Source organism: Strigops habroptila, chromosome 5, assembly GCF_004027225.2.
Source record: "Strigops habroptila isolate Jane chromosome 5, bStrHab1.2.pri, whole genome shotgun sequence".
Taxonomy (NCBI): domain Eukaryota; kingdom Metazoa; phylum Chordata; class Aves; order Psittaciformes; family Psittacidae; genus Strigops; species Strigops habroptila.
Window position 1 is genome coordinate 40144890 of NC_044281.2, and position 21658 is coordinate 40166547.

A 21658-nucleotide genomic window follows, 5' to 3' on the forward strand; every position below is an offset into this window, starting at 1 on the left:
ATTGTTGGTATAACGGGCATGGTGTTGGACCATGGTGCCAGTAAACAGATCTTTTTTTTTTTTTTTTTTTAATCTCAACTTATCTGCTCAATCATCTGCTAGCCATTTATTGCCTCATATATTCCACTATGAATATTATCGCTTAATTTCCATTATGAGCTACTTTAGGGCTTACTGAGCACTAAACATGAAAAAGAGGTAATTTTACCATGTTAACAAGCCTCTGATTTGTATAGCTTCAGACAAAGAACCCTGTGTAAAGAAGCACTGCACCCAATTACAGAAAAAATTCAAAGTGCCACTTCTTACAGTTTGTCATAGTATTTTGTCAGCATCATCACAAAGATTTTGAACTTGCTGCTCAAAGTTACTCAGCATTGCGTGATTCTTTAACCTCAGTCCTTCTAAATTAGTCACTGTGGTTGCATAAAACTAGAAGATATTTCAAGTACTTTCAGTGAAGCTAGGAGTAGTTTTCAAGTTGTGGCTTACTTCAGCGGACTTAATGTAAATGTAAAATTGAGTCAATTTTCTAGTAAAGGGATTACAGTTGAATAACATTTTGGTTTTCTTTCAGAAAAATAAACTGACTTGTAAGAGAATGGTTTTCTGAAGTCACAACTCAAATTTTCAGTTGCTTCTATGCTGAGTCTGTGACTCCAAATCCAGAGACTTTGTTTTAGAAGAGCATTAAAAGAGCTTTAAAACTTATTTTTAGATTATCATGTAATTTAAGATCACTATGACATGAAAGCATATTAAATTTGCATTTTAATATTTAGTATTAAATTAGTACATTTGTACTGTTCTGAATAAGGTTGATTAGCATCATATTGAAAGGCTTTGGAACTTACTAAGCTTAATAATAGGAATGTAATCAAATGAGGATTTGCAGAAATTGAGAAATTGCAGAAAGAATTGAAGGCGTTAGATGGTTATTACCAGTTAGCATGGATCAGAGGAATGGATGGTAAGAAAGTATGACACTTACAGAATCTGTAGCTGAAATGTAATGATAGTAGCAAAGATGTCATCCTGTGCTAACATCAATAAGTGCCATGCTGGAGAGGTTTCTGCCGAGGGATAACCCACACTTGGCATTCCCTTTAAAGCTAAGCAGGGGTTCATGAACCCATTGCAAAGCATAGGTGCATCAAAATGAAAGCACTTGCTCATTTGGGCCCAAAAAATATTTTGGTGAAAGGCAAGGTCAGGCCTTGTGGCAGAGGTCAAAGATTCTTTGGCTTCTTGGGTTCTTGTTAAAAAGGGTTCACTTCCCACTTCCCTGTTTTTTTCATGAGCTGGTTGTAAACAGATGAAGAAATTGGAAATTATTGTGAGAAATTAATGTGAGCGAGGCTGCTCCACAGGGAGGAATGAGCCAGGGGCTGAGTGTGACCCAGTGTGGGCAGTGCCTTCCTCAACTGGGTACAGTCCCTGTGGGAACAGAGCCAGGCAGGCAGATCAACAGACTCCATCGACAGCCCCAGACATGGTGAAGGCATAAACCCCATCTGGGGTCTGTCCAGGGAATCCAGCCAGGAGTAGAAGAGGATGAGGTCAGAAGCAGAGTTGAAGACTGGTATCCAATAAAATAACTGGAGCAGGACTCAGGGCCCCAGCTGGACTGAAATGGGGTCCTGAGCCTAGGGGCAAGGGTGTTGGGGGGGCCTAGGTGAGGATAGTTCAGGCTATGGATGCCCTTAGGGCTGTGATATCTTGTGACCTTTTGGGATTTTTTTATTCTGCTGATTTAGCAATAAAATATCTTTGATTTTTTTTTTTTTTTTTTTTTAATAAGGTATTGAGTGACATCTGTCTATGGTTAAATAATACAGAAGAGGAATAATGATTTTCAAATACAGTGATACCAAAACACCCCTTTCCTTTCTGTAGAACAGAGTTTCATGGGTATGCAAAGGAACGTTAAATGTGCTCTTGGAAGTCCCCAAACATCAGGGGATTATTAACACTTGGAGGCAGCTCAGATGGGAAGCCACCAGCTCTGGTAATATGCACATAGACTTAAAGTGGCAGATGTTTGAAACAAAATGACAGCAGAAAATTACAGATACATATCTGTAGCTGTATAAAAAGATTGGGAAGGTTTGAAAATTTCAGTGTGTGACATGTGCTATGCTTTGAAGTAAACCTTTCTTTCTCCCTTTGTGGGATTATGTTATGTACATTTAATATTATTGGAAGGAGGGATCACTTTAAAAATACTCTTTTTATTTTTGCCTATTTATTACGCTTCTCATAAAAGCCAGCAGACTGCAAAAGAAGCTATAAATGCATAATATGCATTTATTAGCTCAGACATTATTCAGTCATGCTGGTTTTTTATAGCAAGAGAATGTTGATTTCTAATTAGATATAGTTGACTGGAAACCTTGGTATCAGCAGGTGTAATCCTAAAGTGGTGAGAAAAACACATGGATATACTTCCAACTCTTTATATAAGTATTTACAAACCAAGAAAATGTAACATTCAAGAAGCTAACAAAAAGGAGTGATTTCTTTCAACAGGTCAGAAATAGGAGAGTAAAACATTTCCTCAGACTTTTAGAATCTTTATGATAAGATGCTTTCTGCTTAGCTATTGAGGATAGAGGCTAGAAGAACGGGAAGCCTTGTGCAAAATTGCATTTGTAATGCAGGCTCCCCAGGTAGGCACCTCTCCACGTATACTGTTTAAAATGGTGAAAGTCATCCAAACAGTGTTGATTCTCTTAGTGGTCTAGATAAATCAACAGAATCTGTGATTTTGGTGTTCTTTGACAGGAACTTTTCCTTCTGAAACTGCTCAGCAGATTAATAATTAGCTTTTGCTGTCATGGATTTACAGCTATTTTAATAAATAATCAATACTTGCTTATAATTGGGTCACACTCTACCAAAAAAAAAAAAGCGGGGGGGGGGGGGGGTGGAATTTTAAAGTCATACTGATTTTATAAGCTGCAAAAAGCACCCCAAAACCTCGATGACTAGATGTAAAAAAGTATAACCCCATTTTCATAAGAAGGAAGTGAGAGGGTAAAATGCCTCAATTTTTATGGGTGTTGGGGGAAGAGAGTCTTCACTCCCATTTAGTAGAGCTGCCCTCTAGTGCACTGCAGGCTAAAGACAGCAAATTTTGCAGTGCGGTGGCAGGGCTGCCTTTGTAGGATAAAAGGCATTTGCTCAAATTATTATGCCTGAAATAGATACAGATATGTATACGTAAGTATATGTATATTCATGTAAGTATATATTAAATATATTGGAGTGTCATCTGGAGTTGCTTCTATTTGTGTGGACATAGCTGATGAAAAAATAACTCGTGGTTTTATGCTGTATTTTTCTCTTACAAACAAGATTTCTACCAAGACACATTAAAAAATAAATATCATTCTTTAGAAAGTCTTTAGGTTAGTGGCAATGCTAAAATCAGAAAAGTCTGTCACAGATAGTCATGTTGGATGTTATTAATTGAAACATGGTAACAGTTACGAGCTGCAGATGTAGTTCACTGGGGTGAGAAGGAGCCATACCCTGAGCTCATCACAGCTGCCTTGCTCTCAGCAGCCAGAAGGAAGGATCTGTAATACCAGTGTATCCAGCTCCTTCCTTCAGGTAGATTTTCCGAATATCCTGGAACTGCCATAGCAGCTCTTGGTGCAGGTGACCTTCCCAGTCTTTGCTGTTCAGGTTATGTTTTTGAAGTGTGGGATTTTATTTTCATATGCATATCTCGATCCTTTGGGAAGTGGATCTGCAGGATCCACTGCAAAGTCATAGAGGAACACTGGCTCCAGTTTGTGACAAAGACTGTCGTAAATCCTAATGACTTAAGGATGCAGGAGCTGACAAAGTGCTCCTCTGCTCGCTGCCTGTGAGGACGCAGATCTGTGCTGTGTTGCACATACAGGACTCACAGCACTGTATGCACTTTGGTGGAAGTTAAGGGGCAGTGATGGTGCAAGTAAGAAGGCAGATACTTGAATCCAAGTTGTGTGTTTCCCAAGCTAGTGAATGAGGAGGAAGAAAGGATTATTTCACCCAGATGTTAAATGCTTATATTCTCAATTTAGTGGAGTACAAGCATTATAAGTCTCTTGGTGTCCCCATAAATCAAAAATACATTAATGTCTCTGAATTCCATTTAAGTTTACAAGTTAATTTTATGCTGGGAACACTGTACCACAGGTATTTTTCTGCTGCTCTAGTTGTGTATTGCCCTCTCATGTTGGCAGTCACCACCTGTCTTGAAACACTCAGTTTAGTATTAGTGCATTACAGCTAGTGAATGTCTTAATGATTTTTATATTACGTATTGATTCCTCTTTAATGCCTTTCCTCCCCCATGCTTTGTTTTTCCTCATTGACATTCCTAGATGACTATCTTAGTTCACCAACAGTTTTGTTCAGCATTTTCATAATCTTTGCAGACAGGTCAGTATTTGTTTCCTGAAAACCTTTTGCTAAATAGCAACTTTTTAAATCCTATGAATGAGATGTGTCTTGTTCAGAGGGAAAGGAAGTTGGTCAGGAAGTGGGATCATTCACATCTTAAGGGTGAGGTCTGAGTTAACAAACTGTTGGCATCAAGAAATCTCTTAATATGTCTTAATTTGCTTTTGAAGGTACTAATATGAATTCTCAAGAACAATAGTATTTGAGCATCACTACCATATTGTGCTTTCCTCATGCTTGATTCTTGATCTCTGTGCAAGGGAAGGATGTAAGGATGTGTCCTGTTCTGCTTTTATGTGCTGCCCAGTATGAGCAATGTGAAACAAAACGGAACAAAAAGGTGTAGATAAAGATCATCTATGTCAGGGAGAAAGCTTTGGGGTTTTTATTCTTTGACTTTCACTCTGTTATGTAAACAATGGTGTATGAAAATATAATAAATCTGCAACTAGATGAACAGTGACAAAGGCTGTTTTATATTTATAAATATATGGCTGCTATTACCTTACTGTCAAAATACACAGCCCGAGTATTTTAAAGTGAGATGTATAGATAATTCATTACCTATATTTTCCATTCACATATTTTTTGTGTGTGTCTGATAGTTAATAGCAGCCTGGATTTATGTGACTGAAGCAATAAACTATGAATAGTTGTAATATGCTGCATTCTGGCCACAAGAGCATGAGTAGGATTATGCCCCAGATTTAAAAGGTGATTATATTACTTCTTACTACCACTTTGTGGAAGTTTACTACCCTATTCCTAACCTGTGGTTAGGGATTGTGCTTATATGATGCATCCATTTCTATGCAAAGTCAGGTTTAGTGGTGTTTTAAGCAGAATCCATCAGATATGTAGAGTAATCTTTAATTGTTTAGCTGTGCAAAAACATGCCTACGTCTTTTTTCTCCAGCAATAACATAAGCTCAGTACTTTCTCTAAATGTTACCTTCTTGCCTAAAGTCCCCCTGTGATAAAAATCTGAAAACAGTATCTCTGCATCTGTTAGGGAATGCTGAACACTACTCACTGTTAAGTCCACTTCAATTAATAAAATTGCACTGGGGACCTTGGCTACAGAGGCACAAGTTTTGGGGGTAGGATGAGGTAGATCATGCCCATGATCTCTTGAGCTATTCACAGGAAATAAATGTGTGTTCTTTCTGTGCTCTAACAAAATCAGCTCTAGACTGTATTCTGTCCTTGATGGTGGTGCTTTTTTCCAGAAAATCAATAGTTTGTTTTTGTGACTTTTTTGGTACCTTTATGAGCCCATAGTATGTAAAGAGAAATTATACCAGTTGAAGCAGATGATAATATATTAACTTCTACAAAATGTGTCTAACAAAATCTCTACTTCCTCTATGGGAAATTGTCTAGAAGAGTAATTTCTTCCTCACATCTCTGAACCAAGACTTTTACTAGAAACAGAAAGCATTACCAAAAAAAAAAAAAAAAATAAATATAAAAATCACCAAAAAACAAACAAAAAAATCCACCAAAAAACCCCCTCATTTCCTTGTCATCTGCATGTTTTACACGTTAAACCATCCTCTTTCTGCTTCTAGCAGTAACTGACCATAGACATTTGTGATGAGTACATGAGAGTTGATCACCTGTCTGTAATGACAGTCTTGCTCTCTCTGAAAGTGCACTTCCTGCAGCTGTATAATGAGAAGACGTGTGGTGACTCTTATGGGGAACTTTCATTTTGTTAAAAGTGGAAACACTTAAGCTTGAGCTCTGCTGTAAAAAAATTAGTGGCTGGTTTAGGATTCAGGAAGAGATGAGCCTAGAAAAAAGCACATGGAGCTGTTCTGTCCAGTTATGACTGAAACAATTGGTGGCTATTCATTTGGCTCAGCTAAGGGTTATGAGGCACAATCATACATAAAGCTTGTCTTAGAGGAAAGATAAGTTAGGGAGGCAGAGGCCTTTCTGTGTCCTAGTTTATGCTTTGCTTTGTATTCCTGTGTATTTTGTACTGATCCATATATCTTGAAAAATAGGTGTGATAGGTAGGATGTCTCATTTTCTATAGCCAAGGATATAGTTTATCATCTTTAAACAGGATTATGCTTTCCAGTACCTAAGTAATGGATTTTCAGGTGCTAAGGTCATTTAAAGATATTCAAAAGATAACAAAAGCATGAAATGGTGATTCTCCCTGCTCCCCAGTGAGCAAACAGCTGAGAATTCTCTTGATGCTACACCAAAGAAAAAAGACCACATATGGCTCTGGATTTACAGGTGCACAGGAAGAGATGGATTCAAAATAAATAAATAAATACACGTAAAAGGCTGGGTTATTTCAGAAACTTCACCTGCATTATGGAAGTGATCCTTAGCATCTGGATCATGGGAAGCAAAAGCTGGGAAAAAGAAAAAAAAAAGGTCATAACCCCAGATAGAGACTTCATATGAAAGGACAAGTGTCTTCTCTGTGTGTGTGCAGTTTTAAAAGGTTGTGTATCCCACTGGAAACCTTTCAAGGTCTATGAACCAAAACAGTTTCAAACACATCGATTTACACAGTTGTAAGACCTATGCATGTAGTGTTGTATCACATTTCTCCTATCATACTGGAGATGATTTTTGATGTTCCATTGCTAACTGCATAGGATTTCTGTACTCATAGCTCCTGGCTGTCTGCTTCAAATAATGTAATTCCCCATTTTTCCTTTGAGGTAGAATGGCTGTGAATGGAATCTTACAATGTGAGATTGCTGTATGATGTTGGTTTCTCTGCCAGAGTGAAATATTGCTCTGGAGTGGAGCTTCTGTGAGCAAAGTGGAAAAAAGGATAGCTTCTTTTACAAGCACGACATCACTTTGAAGAGTGATGAGAAACATGGTTATTTATGTAAAATAGTCCTGGGTATGAAATTCTCAGCTGAAGTAAATTATTTACTTGCAAACAGGTCAAGAAATTGAGATTATAAGATTCAATGCCTGTAATTCCATGCAGAAATGCTAATCTGTTTTTTATAAATTTATTTTATAAATTTATTTTATAAATTTAAAAAATTCTTATAAAATAAGAATTTTAATGTTTTTCCGAAATGTTTTCATCTGAATTCTCTCCTAGTTTGAATTGCCTAGTAGGCACTTTTAATTTGATGATCCAGTTGTCTCTGAAAATCCAAAAATGAGAGAAAAAGCATTTCTGGTGCCTTGAAGACTTGAATCACAGACATTTCAGCAGAACACAATGCATTAATTATTCAGGCATTCACTGAACATTCATGGACATGTTACAGCCATTTTTCTTCATATATAGATGTTTATTATACTGTTATTTCCTTTGATGAGGTATGGATGAATATTTTAAATGATTGTGTAATATAGTGTGCTAGCCAGTATCAGCATATTGCATTGGCAGCATGAAGAGCTGTGACAACAGATAGAGACATTGTTGTATGAACTTTGAGTAACTGGGGGGAAGGAGGGGTGTGACCTAAGAGGTGGTTGGCACCACGAGAGCTCAGAAACAAATTCTGCTTTAAGGAGGAAAAAGTCTGCTCTTCATTTGTGGATCAGTAAATTTACTCTTGTGTGCTGAAGGCATCTGATGCTGCTTATTTGTTCTGAAAAAAAAAAAAAAAAAAAAAAAACCCAAAGAAACAACCCACCCCAGAAAATTTAATTTATGTTATCCGTATGTGCAAAATGATGGAAATAGTAGTATGCTAAATGAATGAATCATTTTGCTCTCAATAGAATTCAAGCTAGGAAGGTGACCTTACAGAAAAAAAAAGGGGGGGAGGCGGATTTTATTAGTAGAATAAAGATTGTGATTTACAGATGTACGTTTAATTTTTTCAAACGAACATACAGATAAACTTTCTGGAACTCTCTGTGGGAGAATTTTGACAAAAAAAATTAGTTCCTGACAATTTAGGACAGTCAGAATGATCACTTTTTTAATAACCCATGAAGCTGTTTGATTTCTAAATGTTCATGGCCCCTGATGCATGGGGCAACATGTCACAGTCATGCATCTGACTGCACAGCTCGCAGAGTTCCACACAGCCTGGTGTTTGGGTAAGGACGTATCTTTCATATAAGGAGGTACCCATGAATGTATATTACTTATATATCTATGCATACATGTCTAGATGTGAAAGTATACATATGTACATACACACACTACTACAGCAGTGAAATTAGGCCTTTGAAGCTTTTTTTTGATAGCATACTCATCAGTCTGAAGGACACCATCTTAGGCTCTCATGAGGTGTTGATACTAATCTGAAGTTATATTTTGCCTTCATTTATTGCATATTAGAGTTAACAAACACTGTCAAGAAACAGCAGCTCATTCATTTTAGAAAATTAGCAAAGCCATGTTATGGTCCACTGCTTCAGAAGCAGGTGTCATAGAAATTTCTGCTTTGTTTACTTGTGAGACTGTGGTTTTCTGCAAAATTTCCTTCTGTTATCTGTCTCACATGAATATTTTTATTGAAACTTTGGCATCTTCTCCTGGTGTGCTAGTTTTGTGTGGTGGTAGAGGAGTGGAGAGCCAAGAGAGAGTGTGAATGACAATAGGCTTCCTAATGAGTACGAAGTGATTAGTAGAGTTTGAAGAAATTGTTGTGAATGCATCTATAATTTTATCTGAACTTCAGAACTGAACTCTTAATTATGTTTTGCAGGATATGAATGATTACTCTCCAGTATTTAGCAAAAAGCTCTACAGGGGAATGGTTGCTCCTGATGCAGTCAAGGGTACTGTTATCACTACCGTTTCAGCTGAGGATCAAGATCCTCCAGTAAGTAAAAAGGTTGTATTAATACTCTGCACCCAAGGGGAAAAAATCTTTAACCCTTATAAGTGACCTAACTCTTTCAACAACAAAGATACTTACTATGAGTTTCACAGAATAGTAACTCATACATTTCTTTATGTCAGCCTGTCCTTTGCCATTCTGGACAGAGGCCGCATTTACAAGGGTTGTTCCTGAATCTGGCAAATCAACGATACAGCTTCTTTCTGTCAGGAAGATTTTTGGAAAGTTCTTTATCCGACTTCACAGTGTAGATGAATAAGAGGAATAGGTGGGAAAGGAAGCCATGCCTATCTTTGATACAGTTCTGCAGCTTAAAGAGGAAGCAAACCACAACTTTGTAAGATTATTTCTTTGTTGATTTCACAGTCATTGTGAATTTCCAGTCTGAGATATCACAGAGTCATGTGGAACTGTGCAGCTCACCAGTCAGCCATATTGAATGTGCAGTATTTGAACTGAGTGCACTTGTTTTGGGGATAAAGTTTCTTTCTGCCGCTGTCTTTTATTGCTGTTCCCTGGTGAAGCACTCGATTGACAGAACTGGGCACATATTTCTGACTTGTTTGCTGTTCTGAAGGGTAATATCAATTTTTGTAATCAGAGGCTGATGAACATTGGTGACCAGATGATACACTGAGGACAATAAAAACCAAAGATGTTCTGCCAGCCAGGTTTTTAATTGTTAGTGTTTGGCATATTAACGAGAATAATCCTCAGGGAGAAGAGTTCAGAGAGAATTTGCCATGCACATTAAAAGCCGATGGCGATGTTTGACACATATAAAGTGTAGCTTAGCTAAATATGCTACATAGTAATATATTTACCACCCAAGGACAGAAATGCTAAAGCAGTGTTTATGTAAGGACAGTCCTGCTGTGCCCTTGTAAAAAGTCCTAACAGACAAAGGTAAGTAATTCCCTGCAGGTGATATATATTAGTGGGGTATTTCTGAACTTGGAGGCATTTCAGGTAATTTATAACAGCTGAAGATCTGAACTATTGTTTGTTTAAAGTATATGAAATACAGTAGTATCATCAAGTAGATAATGAATAGCAGTAGTTATCAGTTAATAGCGGAACAGAGTATTTAAGGAATGTGGCAGCAGAGGATATAGACATTATTTGAGTAGTAACCAACAGAAATGGAGGGAGGTGTGCCTTAGTGGGTAGTCTTGGACAATTTGAAGAAGTGTGTTAAAAGTCGTTGGTGCCTGATTTTGAGTGCTCCGCTTGCAGAATTGAACCCAAGGCGTGTGTTAAGCTCCTTCCACAGGGCACAGGCACATTGGAATAGGTTCACAACCAGCCCAACATGTTAATCGCAAACCTGCTTAATTAAAAGCAGAGTAGTCAGCTTTAGAGATGTCTTGCTTTAGAGATGCTTTAAAAAAATGCATAGCCTGTTCTCTTTCTGGCAGGTACCTATGCTCCCCTTCAGAGACACATCTGAGCGTACTTTTAGCATGCAGCAGGAGAAAGATGATGCAGTGGTAGTGCCTACTCTCCTCCCTTTGCATCTTTTTATATTACTCTTGCTAGGAAAAGCCTTTCCATGAGACACTAGAGGCCTAGGCTGCCTTCCCTTCAGTGACTGAAGGATTCAAACTTTTAACTCTGTTTCCATACAAAATATCTTAACAACCAGGAAAGAGGCTGACTAGAGTTCAGGAGAAACTTGAGGTATATTTGCAGGCGTGTAGAAGTCTGCCAAGCAAGGAAATTGCTATAAAGGTAAAAAGGCAGCACCTGTGAAGATCAGGGACATGCAAGGTTAACCAGACTTGTACCCATGTCACCTGGTCCTTTTCTGGACTTGAACCGTTATGCCTAGGCAAGGGGATATACCTCTAGTAGCACTGTAGAAGTCTAAAATGTAGGACTCCCTGCTATAACCCTTCAGAAGGCTTTGTAAGCATTCATGTGTTTGTGGCCTACTTACGCTCTTACTCCCACTGCCTTTTTGCTCTGTGGAAGTCTAGTGCTTTTTATTTCCTTCACTGTTCCTTGGGGCACGCCAGGCCTAGGTATCCACCATTGTCTTAGTCACTTTAAAACAGTGATTTGCAGGGGAAAGTAGGCTTGACTGCTTATATCTGGTTTTGTTATTTTTTGGTTTGTGGGTTTTGGGCTTTTTTTGTAGTGGAAAACAATTTTTAAATTGATTTAATACTATTTAATTCTACTCTGTGAATGACTTTTACATTTCATGAATGTTTTATTTTTCCATATGTTAGGTGCAATGACCTAGGGATTACAGAATGGAAATAGAGATAAAAGCAGGCAAAGTCTCTGTGTCGCATTAGAAGCCTACAAGGTTTATGTTTACATTATATATTGCATAAAGGTATTAGCTCATTTTACTAGCACTTCTTCCTGAACAAAGCACTTGTACTGCTGGAGTACTACCACCAAATAAGTAAACCTTACCTGGACATAAATGGATCTGAATTGCATTCATCATTTCAGAGAGTTTAGAGATTGTTGCTTTCTTGATTTCCAGCTGCTTAGCTGGAGAAGATCCTCTGTTGCTCTCCCTAGGAAAGACTTAGGAAGCAGGGAGGTTCAAGAGCTCTCATCCTCTGCAGTTAGCAGCAAATAATTCAAAAGGAAACCCTCTGCCCTTATCACAAGTGGAGTCACTGCAGATTGATCTGCAGTAGAGAGTGGAGAAAACTGGCTGTGCATGACTGTTGAAAGTATATGATTTTTTGATTGCCAAAGTAGAAATCTAAAATATTAAGTTCACTAGTCACAGTCCCATGGACCTGTCTCTGCCCCTTACACCAGTACACATTTGCTTCTAGCAGGTTTATCATACTGAACTTGAGAAAAGGCTACAGAAAAGGATGTTATGGATCAATGAAATGGGGCAAGAAGATTAATTTCTATTTTGTGGAAATTCTGACATACATGGGTTAATGGGGATAGAAAAAAAAATATATGGTCTAGAGAATCACTTTTTAACTTTGTTTTTGTGCAGCTTTCATTTAATAGTATCTGTTGCCTTACAAGAAGATACTTTGGTCTCGATAAAGTATTTGCCCACAAGCTCCATTTTGTAATCCATGGATGTAATGTGTCTAAATCTTAAAGAATAAGATATCACTAGGATGCTGGAGGAAACAAAATAGTTCAGAAACTGATTAACATACAGTTATAACAATTATTAGTCCTGTGTAATAAGTGTTTCCTAATGCGAAGTTATTTTACCTTTTCATTTAAAAAACCCAAACCCTTCTGAACTCTCTCCTTTTCTAACATTTCTGTCACTGTCACTTGAACAGATAAATGTAGAAACTTGACATGAATAAGTTTCTGTGCTATTTTGTACAGTGGGTAAAAATGCCCATCTCTAAGTGGTATGAGAATGGCAGAATAAAAACCTGACTAGAATGCTTATGTCCCCCAAATGCCTTTCTTGTGATTTCCTTATGTATTTATATGGATTTCTTTTATATGGTTTTGACTGTGTTATTTTTGAAAGAGGTGGGGTTCAGTTCTACTTCTATGGAGAAATTGATGCACCTGCATGAGAGATCAAAATAACTGAATGTGGCATCCTTTTTATTACCATTATAACAGGCATAAATGCATATGACAGTAATGTTAAGGTAGTGTCCTTCAAAATCAACTTTTGCATTTCTTTGATTTTTATGAAGACTTAAAAATGAGGCTAGCCTTAGGTACTTAATGAATACAATAGCCATAGAAGTTAGCCAACTGTGGTGGAAAGCTCTTAAAATAGTTTTTGAAAGTTGGTATTTTATTTCAAACTAATGGCTGATAGTTTTTACTTTTAAAATAATAATAAAAAAAAGAACAGAGAGAAAACTATCAGGCATAAATGACTTTTTCTGACTGAGCCAACATGTTTAAATGTTCTGTGCTACCAGCAAATCTCTATTTATTTGGAGCTGGTTTTGACATTAAATGGTTTCACAAAGTATTTGATATGAATTCACCAGAAAGTGTTTTAAAAAACATACATCTTTTCTCTGTTCACGAAGAGTACCTTCCTGTAAACTTGCCTTGAAGGAAAGAATATTCTTATTAGTCATCAATATTTTAGTTGTGTGTTTTGTGTTTTTTAATCTGGTGGAATCTTGTTTGCACAGTACTAATATATCTATTTTATCAGGTCAGGAAAAGAAATATATATGTATATAAAAATAAAATAACCATGGCTTTAAAATATGCCTGATTATCAGGGCAGGTCTGATGAGAGCCTAACTAATCTGGAGTATTCAAGCTTGAATTTTCTTCTTGTCATTTTACAAGCAATATAGACTGTTTCCCTGTCAACATCAAATTCAGCACAGAACAAAAGTCAAGCTAGATTTTTTTCGTCATCTGCAATAAAAGCATTTCATACCTAATCAGCTCTTCAGAGACTGCCCAGTCTCTTCAGCAAATCCCAACTTTGCTCTGCATTGTCAAATTAATATGGATGTTATAGGAATCCAAATTTAAATGCTCAGCACCTGCATTTGATTTCTCTGCAGATAAGGCAAAATTGTATTCTCTGACAGGAGAAGAGCAGGTATGGGGTAAGAAGGTGTTGAATGGTTTTGGTGCAGTTTGGCTGTCCATTTCACACCATCCTCGGCCTGTTTCTCCTTTGAGCTGCTGGACTGGGGCTATTGTGGTGTTGCCCTGTTTTTCCTACTAATCTCTCATGAGCAAAGGTGACAGCAGCGGAGACAGGCATGGAAGTGGTAGAAAAAGATTTCATGCCACTGAAGTCAACCTTAATAAATAATCATCTGTAGCAGAGGGTGCAGATATTTTACCTACTGTGTTGATTTTTGACTCTGGAACTACACATTCAGTGAAGTCCCTGAGAAGAGATCCTGGTTTTATCTGTGGCTTTTGACTGCTAAAGGACAAGTCAGAAATGTAAATGCAAACATTAAACGGTCAGTGAAGGTGGCAGGAGTACAAACAGTAATGCAGGTGAAAGATGAAAGGTTTAAAGAAACCTGTGACACAGTTTTCTGGTTTACAGTAGCACTGTATTTCCTAAGTGATGTAGAAACTTGCAGCATATAGATGTGGAAGTGCCATGAGTGACTACGATAAAACATCAAAAGATTCTTAAATTAATCAATCAGTACTTCGTTTACTGGAGATGGAGATTTAAGCTTAACTCGTTTTTCTTTAAAAAACCTCCCCCATCAAGTCTCCATGCCATAAATTATTTGCAACTCAGTGTAATTTACATGTGTAGATGTGTATACATGTGAACAAATGAATGGCCAAGTCAGGATGAAGATGTGTAATTTTCTTAATTTAACTGGTAACTGAAACATGAAACCATCATTAGAATGCAACTAGTGATAACAGGACTTGTTTGGTTGCAAAAAAAAACCCCCATGGATTTCTGGTTACCTTTGGCAATTACTAAATTAAATCAAAAATTATCTGTGCTAGATTCAAATGATTCCAAGTAGGTATTTTGGTTTTATTTTGATCTGTGGATTTCAAAGTGATGAAAAAAGCTTGGCCTGAGGGCATAAGAGATCTCTCATAGTTATTCCTTCAGTCCTTAGTAAAATGTCAATTAAAACATAGAAACCAGTGCTTTTCATTAAAGGCCAGAGCAGGATTCGAAGGGCTGTCTTGAGCAAATGTCAGTTTAAATCTTTCCTTTTCTTTCTTTTCCAGTTTGAATTCACTTTTTTTGCAGTGACTGAGAATGTAAATTATATTTCAGACGTTGCTTTTATATTTGTTAAAGACACTTTAATTTGAAATACCATTCTGGTCCATGAAAGCTGGTAAATTCTGATTTATATGTTTTTCATAAAATAAGGTAAATCAACATATTGTCCTTTGGTTTATCAGAACAATCCACAGAATATTTTTCTACGGTTTTAAAATAGTTATATGGTATCTGATTTTTCAAATTACTTAGTACATCCTATAGTTGCTCACCCTGTCTTTCCCAGAAGAACTTATATCTAATTCCAGGGACACTACATGTAAAGAGTAAGAAAATACTAAACAAAAAGCAACAAACACAGGCCAAGGGAGCCAGAGGGAATTATGGTAATAGAGTAGAGCCATGGTTGTATGGCTGCCAAGGAAAAGCCTGAGTACAGCATCAGTTCTTTCTAAATAACTGGTAAACCTTACTAAAATAAAAATCTTCAATTTTAGAAACATTGCAATTGAACTTGTTGATACAGTTAAGAACAATTTCTGTCTAGCATTTTAATAATCCCTTAAAGGTACAAGTACTTATGTATTCAAAATATTTTGTTGTGTAGAGATCCAAAAGAAGAGAGGGAGAAAAGTTGTACTGTGTGCATGCGGTTAACCATGAAGAAGCGGTTGGGTGAGGCATCACCACCAGTGTGCAAATTGAGCTAAAAGGGTGATAACACTGGTTTAGGAGGCTGCACTGAGTGGGAAACAGCAGAGACAGTTGTGTGCCAAAGATTTCCCTCTCATATCATCCTGAGTTTTCTTACCAGAAGTGTTGTCTCTAGATGGAGCTTAAGGACTTTGTCTTTTTATCTGGGGTTTCTTAGCATCTAGGAGTGGGTAAGTTTAGGCTGTTGAACATTAGGGTCAGGTGTCATGTTCAGGGCAACTCTGGAGTCCTGCATAGTGAAGCTGTGCCTCCAAAACCCTCTTGGAATTCCTGAGCACCAAGGGTACAGAGTCACCCAAACAGGCTTTGCTGTATTTGTGTTGCCAAAGTAGCTCCAGTGAATCTCAGGTTGGTTTTACTTGCTGTATACAATGTAAGCAGATATCTGAGTAATCCCAGGCACAAATACAATAAAACTGAGACAATGTTTTTCCACTATGAACTCCTTGCTTTCTTTCCTGGAAGCATTCCACTGACCCTATTTGAGTTTAATTTCCTCACAGACTCTTTTGTGTTGAAGACAGTGATCTGACTAAAAGACAAAGTGAAACATGGTACAAGCAGGTATCCTGCGTGAAACGCACAACTTTGCAAGGGTTTTGTGTGGCTGGGAAACTAAAGAAATGCTGCATCTCTGCTGGAAGTGCCAAAGAAATGGTTCTAGCAACTAAGGAAGATGTGATAATATATAGATAAATATTTATTTTTAAATGCTACTTTGCTTTAGCTAATGCAAACTATGCAGCTTTGGTTTCTCTCTGAGATATTTTCAAGTCTTTACACGGAGAGATATTTGGAGTCTCCAAAGGATGAATGAAGTCAGTATCTGACTCACCTACACTTCTGAATTTTATTAGCACAGTCTTTAGTATCCCCAGCCAGCATCTACTGTCATCTATTTTGGGGGCAAAGAGATGAGTCTTTGTAGCTGACGAAATCTGAAGCCTGTATCAGATTGGTTGGTACAGATGCGTAAGTCCCTCAATTTAATGTTGTTCAACCACTGAGAAAGTCCTCAGAACTATTTATTTTTCCCCTCTCAGTGCTCAGTTTAAGAGCTTAGCTCTCAAAGAATGGCCAGTGAAGAATGGCCCAAAAGAAGAGCTGCTTAAAATTCTTCAGGAGGGCAAGGAAAAACACGTGGAACCAGTGCCTATAAACTCTTTGAGTCATCTGGGTGACTCACCATTTCTACACTCAGCAGCTGTATAGAGACTCAGCTGAAATTGCTTTTAAACTGCTTCCTTCATGCTGTCTTTCCATTCTCTGTCTTGGGTTTTGATTTGGCTTAAACCAAAAATAAATGCTAGTCCGCATTGTACGTGGCCACAAAAAGAAGGCATGGTATCTTTGTTTCCTACACAAGCTAATGTAGACTCTAAATTAAAATGACAGGGACTATCACTTTATGAGCAAGAGAAAGGAAAGCAAAAGGACTCTTGTAGCTCTGTGGAATAATCAAACCAAATGCACAGCAGAACAATGGTTTACTTTGAAACTTTAGAGGTCAAACTTGATCACAGCTGGAAGGTTCTGGAGAAAGAGCTTTAAGCCTGGTTTACTTTCTATTATGTACCAAAGTTTACAAATCTGTATTTTAAATGAGACAATTGCATGTGGAGGGATTTGAATGGTGGTTGCTTTTTTGCTTGTCAAAGGGGCTACCTGTGATTATGTTCAGCAGGTCTGTACAGATGGCTGTACACATACTTAAGTTATTCAAGGACACCTGAGATCATCCTTAGAGTTTTCTTCATTGTGAACAGTTTATGCTTTATTGAAGTGGTGTAGTGATGAAAGATGCCAGATAATTATGACTACATTTGCAAAGCTCTTAGCCCTCTGAATATTTTTGAAAGGAAAGCAACATGAGCTACTCGATAGATGCTTAGTTTCCTTGCTTTGTTTGTCAGAAGGTGAATATGCTTAGGATTGATATAACTTAAGGTGTTTGCTTTTCCTGTATGTGCCTTTTTTTTTTTTTTTCATGGTTTATCACTGTAAAAGCTGGAGTTTTTGTTCCATGGGCAATTCACCTGCATATTCTGATTTTATTGATTTAGAATTGTCAATAGAAACAGATGCAGAACACTAATTTTAATGAGCAGTCAGCTTCCAGAGCTCCAAAACATCTGATTTAATGGTTTACCGATCTTGTAACACCTTGTAAGGTTTTTGCTCAATGAAGCCCTTTTGTCAAATTGAGAGTAATTATCCTTATTGTTCTACAGGAATCCACTAAAAGTAAGATGCTAGCACATATTTAATTAGAGATTTCACAGATATTTAATTGGAGATAAAAGCATTTTCAGGCAGTCCAGGGCTTGATCTTTTAAAAACTATTACTGTTCGATTTCGTAGTGTCTGCTGGAGATTTGTATATGAATAATGCTGCAAATTCAGTAAGTTCTTAAAGTATTTTTATCTCATGGTTTAAAAAGTTCATGTTCTTTTTGTCCAGTTTGTTATAGATAATACGTTAGAATTTCCAGATTTAGAATACAGAATTCCAGATCCCCTTGTTGAGTTACATCTTAAAGAATTAACTCCTTCAAATTTTAGAGTTTATATAAATGAGTGTAAAGTGAATATGCATAAGTGCAACGTTCAAAACCCATAGATGGTATAAGACCCACTAAAATCATTTGCTTGCTCTGTAGGCTGTCCCATTTTTAATGGTTCCTTTACACTGAGTATGTTAGATGTATGTTAGGCACTTGTAAATTTGGCTTTTAGCATCACTTTCAAATATTTTTGCATAGAATTAACTTTATAAAATTTGCCTTAGTGAACTCTTCACAATGCAAATCATTCAGATTTGAATCAAACGCTACAGATGGAGGTAATTTATTAAACTCCTTACTAATGTCACATTTTATCTATAAAACCCTCAGAAGTTTTCTGGCTTCAGTAAGAAAGTGTCATTGAGAACAAAGACACTTAGTAAATTAATCTGTATTCATTATGCACTATTCCATACTAGTACATAGGGATAAAATCCAGGTCTTTTACCAGATGCACATCTGAGCTCTTCACAAGTAGACTGCAAATAAAAGTTAAATGTATTTTTCATGGGCCCGTTCTTCCCCGGGCCAACTCACTTGCGTTTTGTTACCCACTTGGATAGCGGAAGTCACATTTCCAAGCTTTCTTATGAATTGCTTGCAGAAATATACATGAAAACATTCAGAAGTTATTGTTGCATTGTACTTCTCACCATTTTTCCTGATTTTATTGCATTACAATTTCTCTGCCATCTGTCTATGCCTGTTGAGAGTTGTTTCAACAGTGCACATGTGCACCCTCCACAGCCTCTTTGCCCAGGCCTTCTGTGTGCAGCCTAATCATCTAATGTAAATGTTGGGAACATTTTTGTACCTATCAGCTGTATCACAAATGAATGTCATTTCCCCAGAGCAAATGGAAACTTGAGGAATTATGCAGCAATAAAAGAAATAAATGAAGCTGGATGAGCTTTAGATCTAAGTTTCATATTAGTCTTGAACTCTCAGGTAAACTTTGATTTGAGAGAATGAACACAGTTCCTGCCAAGTACAATCCTTGCTTTATGGTTTATTTAAGAATATTATCTACTATATTCAAGTTTTGCTGTAGACATAGGACTGCATCTAAATTCATTTAGAAAGGAGATGAAAGACGATTAATATTTGAGATAATCAGAACTTGCTTCTAAATAGATTTATCTGGGAAATTTCTCTGGAGATTTTTCTAATTACATTGGTGCCGAAATATAGTAAATAAAAAATAAATCCCTGTTTTGTTATTTTTCAGAAGTGACAGAAGAGAAGTGTTATTGATAGTCATACCAGTAACAATAACCTAATGAGATTTTTGTGTATTTAATAACAAATTGCCCAGTGTGTGCAGGTTTAATGATGATGATAGCTTTTAGTCTTCCAAGCCAAATATGAGAACCATTACTCTGAAACCAAATAGAGTGGATTTCAGCAGGTAACTTCCTCAATTATAATGTTGAAGAAAAATGACTGAATCAGGGAATGCCGGGAGGAAGTAGTATAATGATCTCTGTTATGCTGTGATCTCTGAAATTTCTCATGTTTTCAAGGATTTATACTCTTTAGTGTGCATGAACCCATAAAGTATTTTTAACTCTTAACATGATCTTTCATATATTACTTCACTAAACACCAAACACATCTGGCAGACCCACTTCTGAATTATTAAAGGTTCTGACACTGGTTTGCCAGCGGCACTGGAGCAGTGTACTGCCTAATAAATCCTTCCTGGGCTGGATTATCTTCAAAGGCTCAAAGAGGCAATGGCCTCATCGCTGCTGGAGTTAAAATTGTCAAGAGGAGCAGATGTGCAAATCTTCCCAGAAACTTTGTGAATGTCCCAGTTGCATCCAGCCCTGTTCACTTCTGTTTATGTGCAAGGTGTTATGTGCATAGGGTTTTATGGGGCGGGGCGGGGGGGGGAAGGCTGAGATGGCCTGGCTGCCTTGTCCTCTGTCTTACTCTTCATATTAGACTTAGGTCTTATTATACTTGTCTTAGGAAATATTAGACTTGTCCTTATAACAGCTGTAAAATTCTTACAAGCTACTTATAATTTTAAATTTTAATAAATATTCTTTACTGATCAGTCACTTTTCTCACGTTCAAGTATGGTTTATTCATTGAATAGTCCTACTACACATCAGAAGTTAAGGCGGCAGAACCTGACACCATGTTACACAGCTCTGTAGCATTCAGTTGCATGATGTAAAATGCCTGTGCTAAATCCATTCCAGTAAAGCCTTTAGTTTAGATCATGTATTTTGACTGCATTTCAGTGCACTTTTGTTGTATCAACAAAATGTTGATACGATACAGTGAGCTTAAACCACTTCTGCAGCTGTTTCTCTTGCTGTTTACAAAAGTAAATTTCCTGTTTCCTTGTAGTTAGTAGCTGACATGGTACACTGAATATGTTCTCAATAACAACAAAGCTGCTTTATACCACATATTGAATACAGAAGAAAATTATTGATTCACTATTAATGAACTGTGGGCTCTTACATTTTGTCTGTTAAAGTTAAATGTCAAGGTTAAAACCTAATCTGAGATCTAGATTCAGAGGCATTAAGACAGTGAAATCATGTTGATAGAACCTGAGTTTCTTAGTGCTTCTATGAATCTACTCCCACATTGTTTAAATTTTGTGAAGTGTCACAAATGTCTACACATCCAAGTAGCACAGACTTTTGTCTAGTGAAAAATAGTTATTCAGACATCACTGTGAAAAAAAACCCCTTTGCTTTAAAGCCTTTCTTTGATGACCCTTTTTGTTACAGCTCTTTAATATATGTTTATATTCATACTGGCTTCATTGCTTTAGTAAGCTGCTGTTATGTCACCTTTTAATCTTTGGAAACAGTGGATTCCTATCAATTCTAGTGAAGGGGCACTTGCTGAGAATGAAAGTAAACTGTTAAAAATTGATGTCTCCCAGACATCCTCTGTAACCTGTCAATGGTACAGTTCATCTTGTGCGAAAAGAGTTTGAGTGATTGCTGCCAGAAGTGCCTGATGCCATCAAGAGAGACTTCAGAGCATTAGGATGACTGGTTAAGGGATCAGGAGCACAAGTAGTTTCTCCTCTGTCCTTCCAGTTGCAGGGAATGATGAGAGAGGAAACAAGAAGAGCCAGCAGATCAATACCTGGCTCCAAGCCTGGTGTCATGGGCAGAATTTTGAGGGTTTTGGTCATGGGTCAGTTTACACAACATGAGGCCTGCTGGCAACAGATGTGGTCCACCTGTCTCAAAGGTGGAAAAGGATCTTTGCACAGGAGTTAACAAGACTCATTAAAAGAGCTTTAAATGAGATTTGAATGGGGAAGGAGATAAAACCAGGCTTGGTAGAAATAAGCCTGGTGGTAGCATGTCAATGTTTGAGGGACAGTGTGCTAGTGATGATGTCCTTTGGTCTGCCATCTTGGTGGAAGTTGGGGATGCTGATTCAGGCAGCAGCAAAGATGCAAGGATTATTGATGTGGTTGAAACTAT

The 21658-nt window shown here is 37.3% G+C and overlaps 1 protein-coding gene across 14 annotated transcripts in view; it reads left to right on the forward strand.

Annotated features, from left to right (window-relative positions):
• PCDH15 (protocadherin related 15) overlaps positions 1-21658 on the forward strand; it is an 805351-nt gene that overhangs the window by 678206 nt on the left and 105487 nt on the right. For all 14 annotated transcript variants that reach the window (XM_030486584.1, XM_030486585.2, XM_032919940.1 and 11 more), the window contains one exon: positions 9117-9233. In XM_030486584.1, the coding sequence (XP_030342444.1) occupies positions 9117-9233 (117 nt within the window). The remainder of the gene's footprint in view (positions 1-9116; positions 9234-21658) is intronic.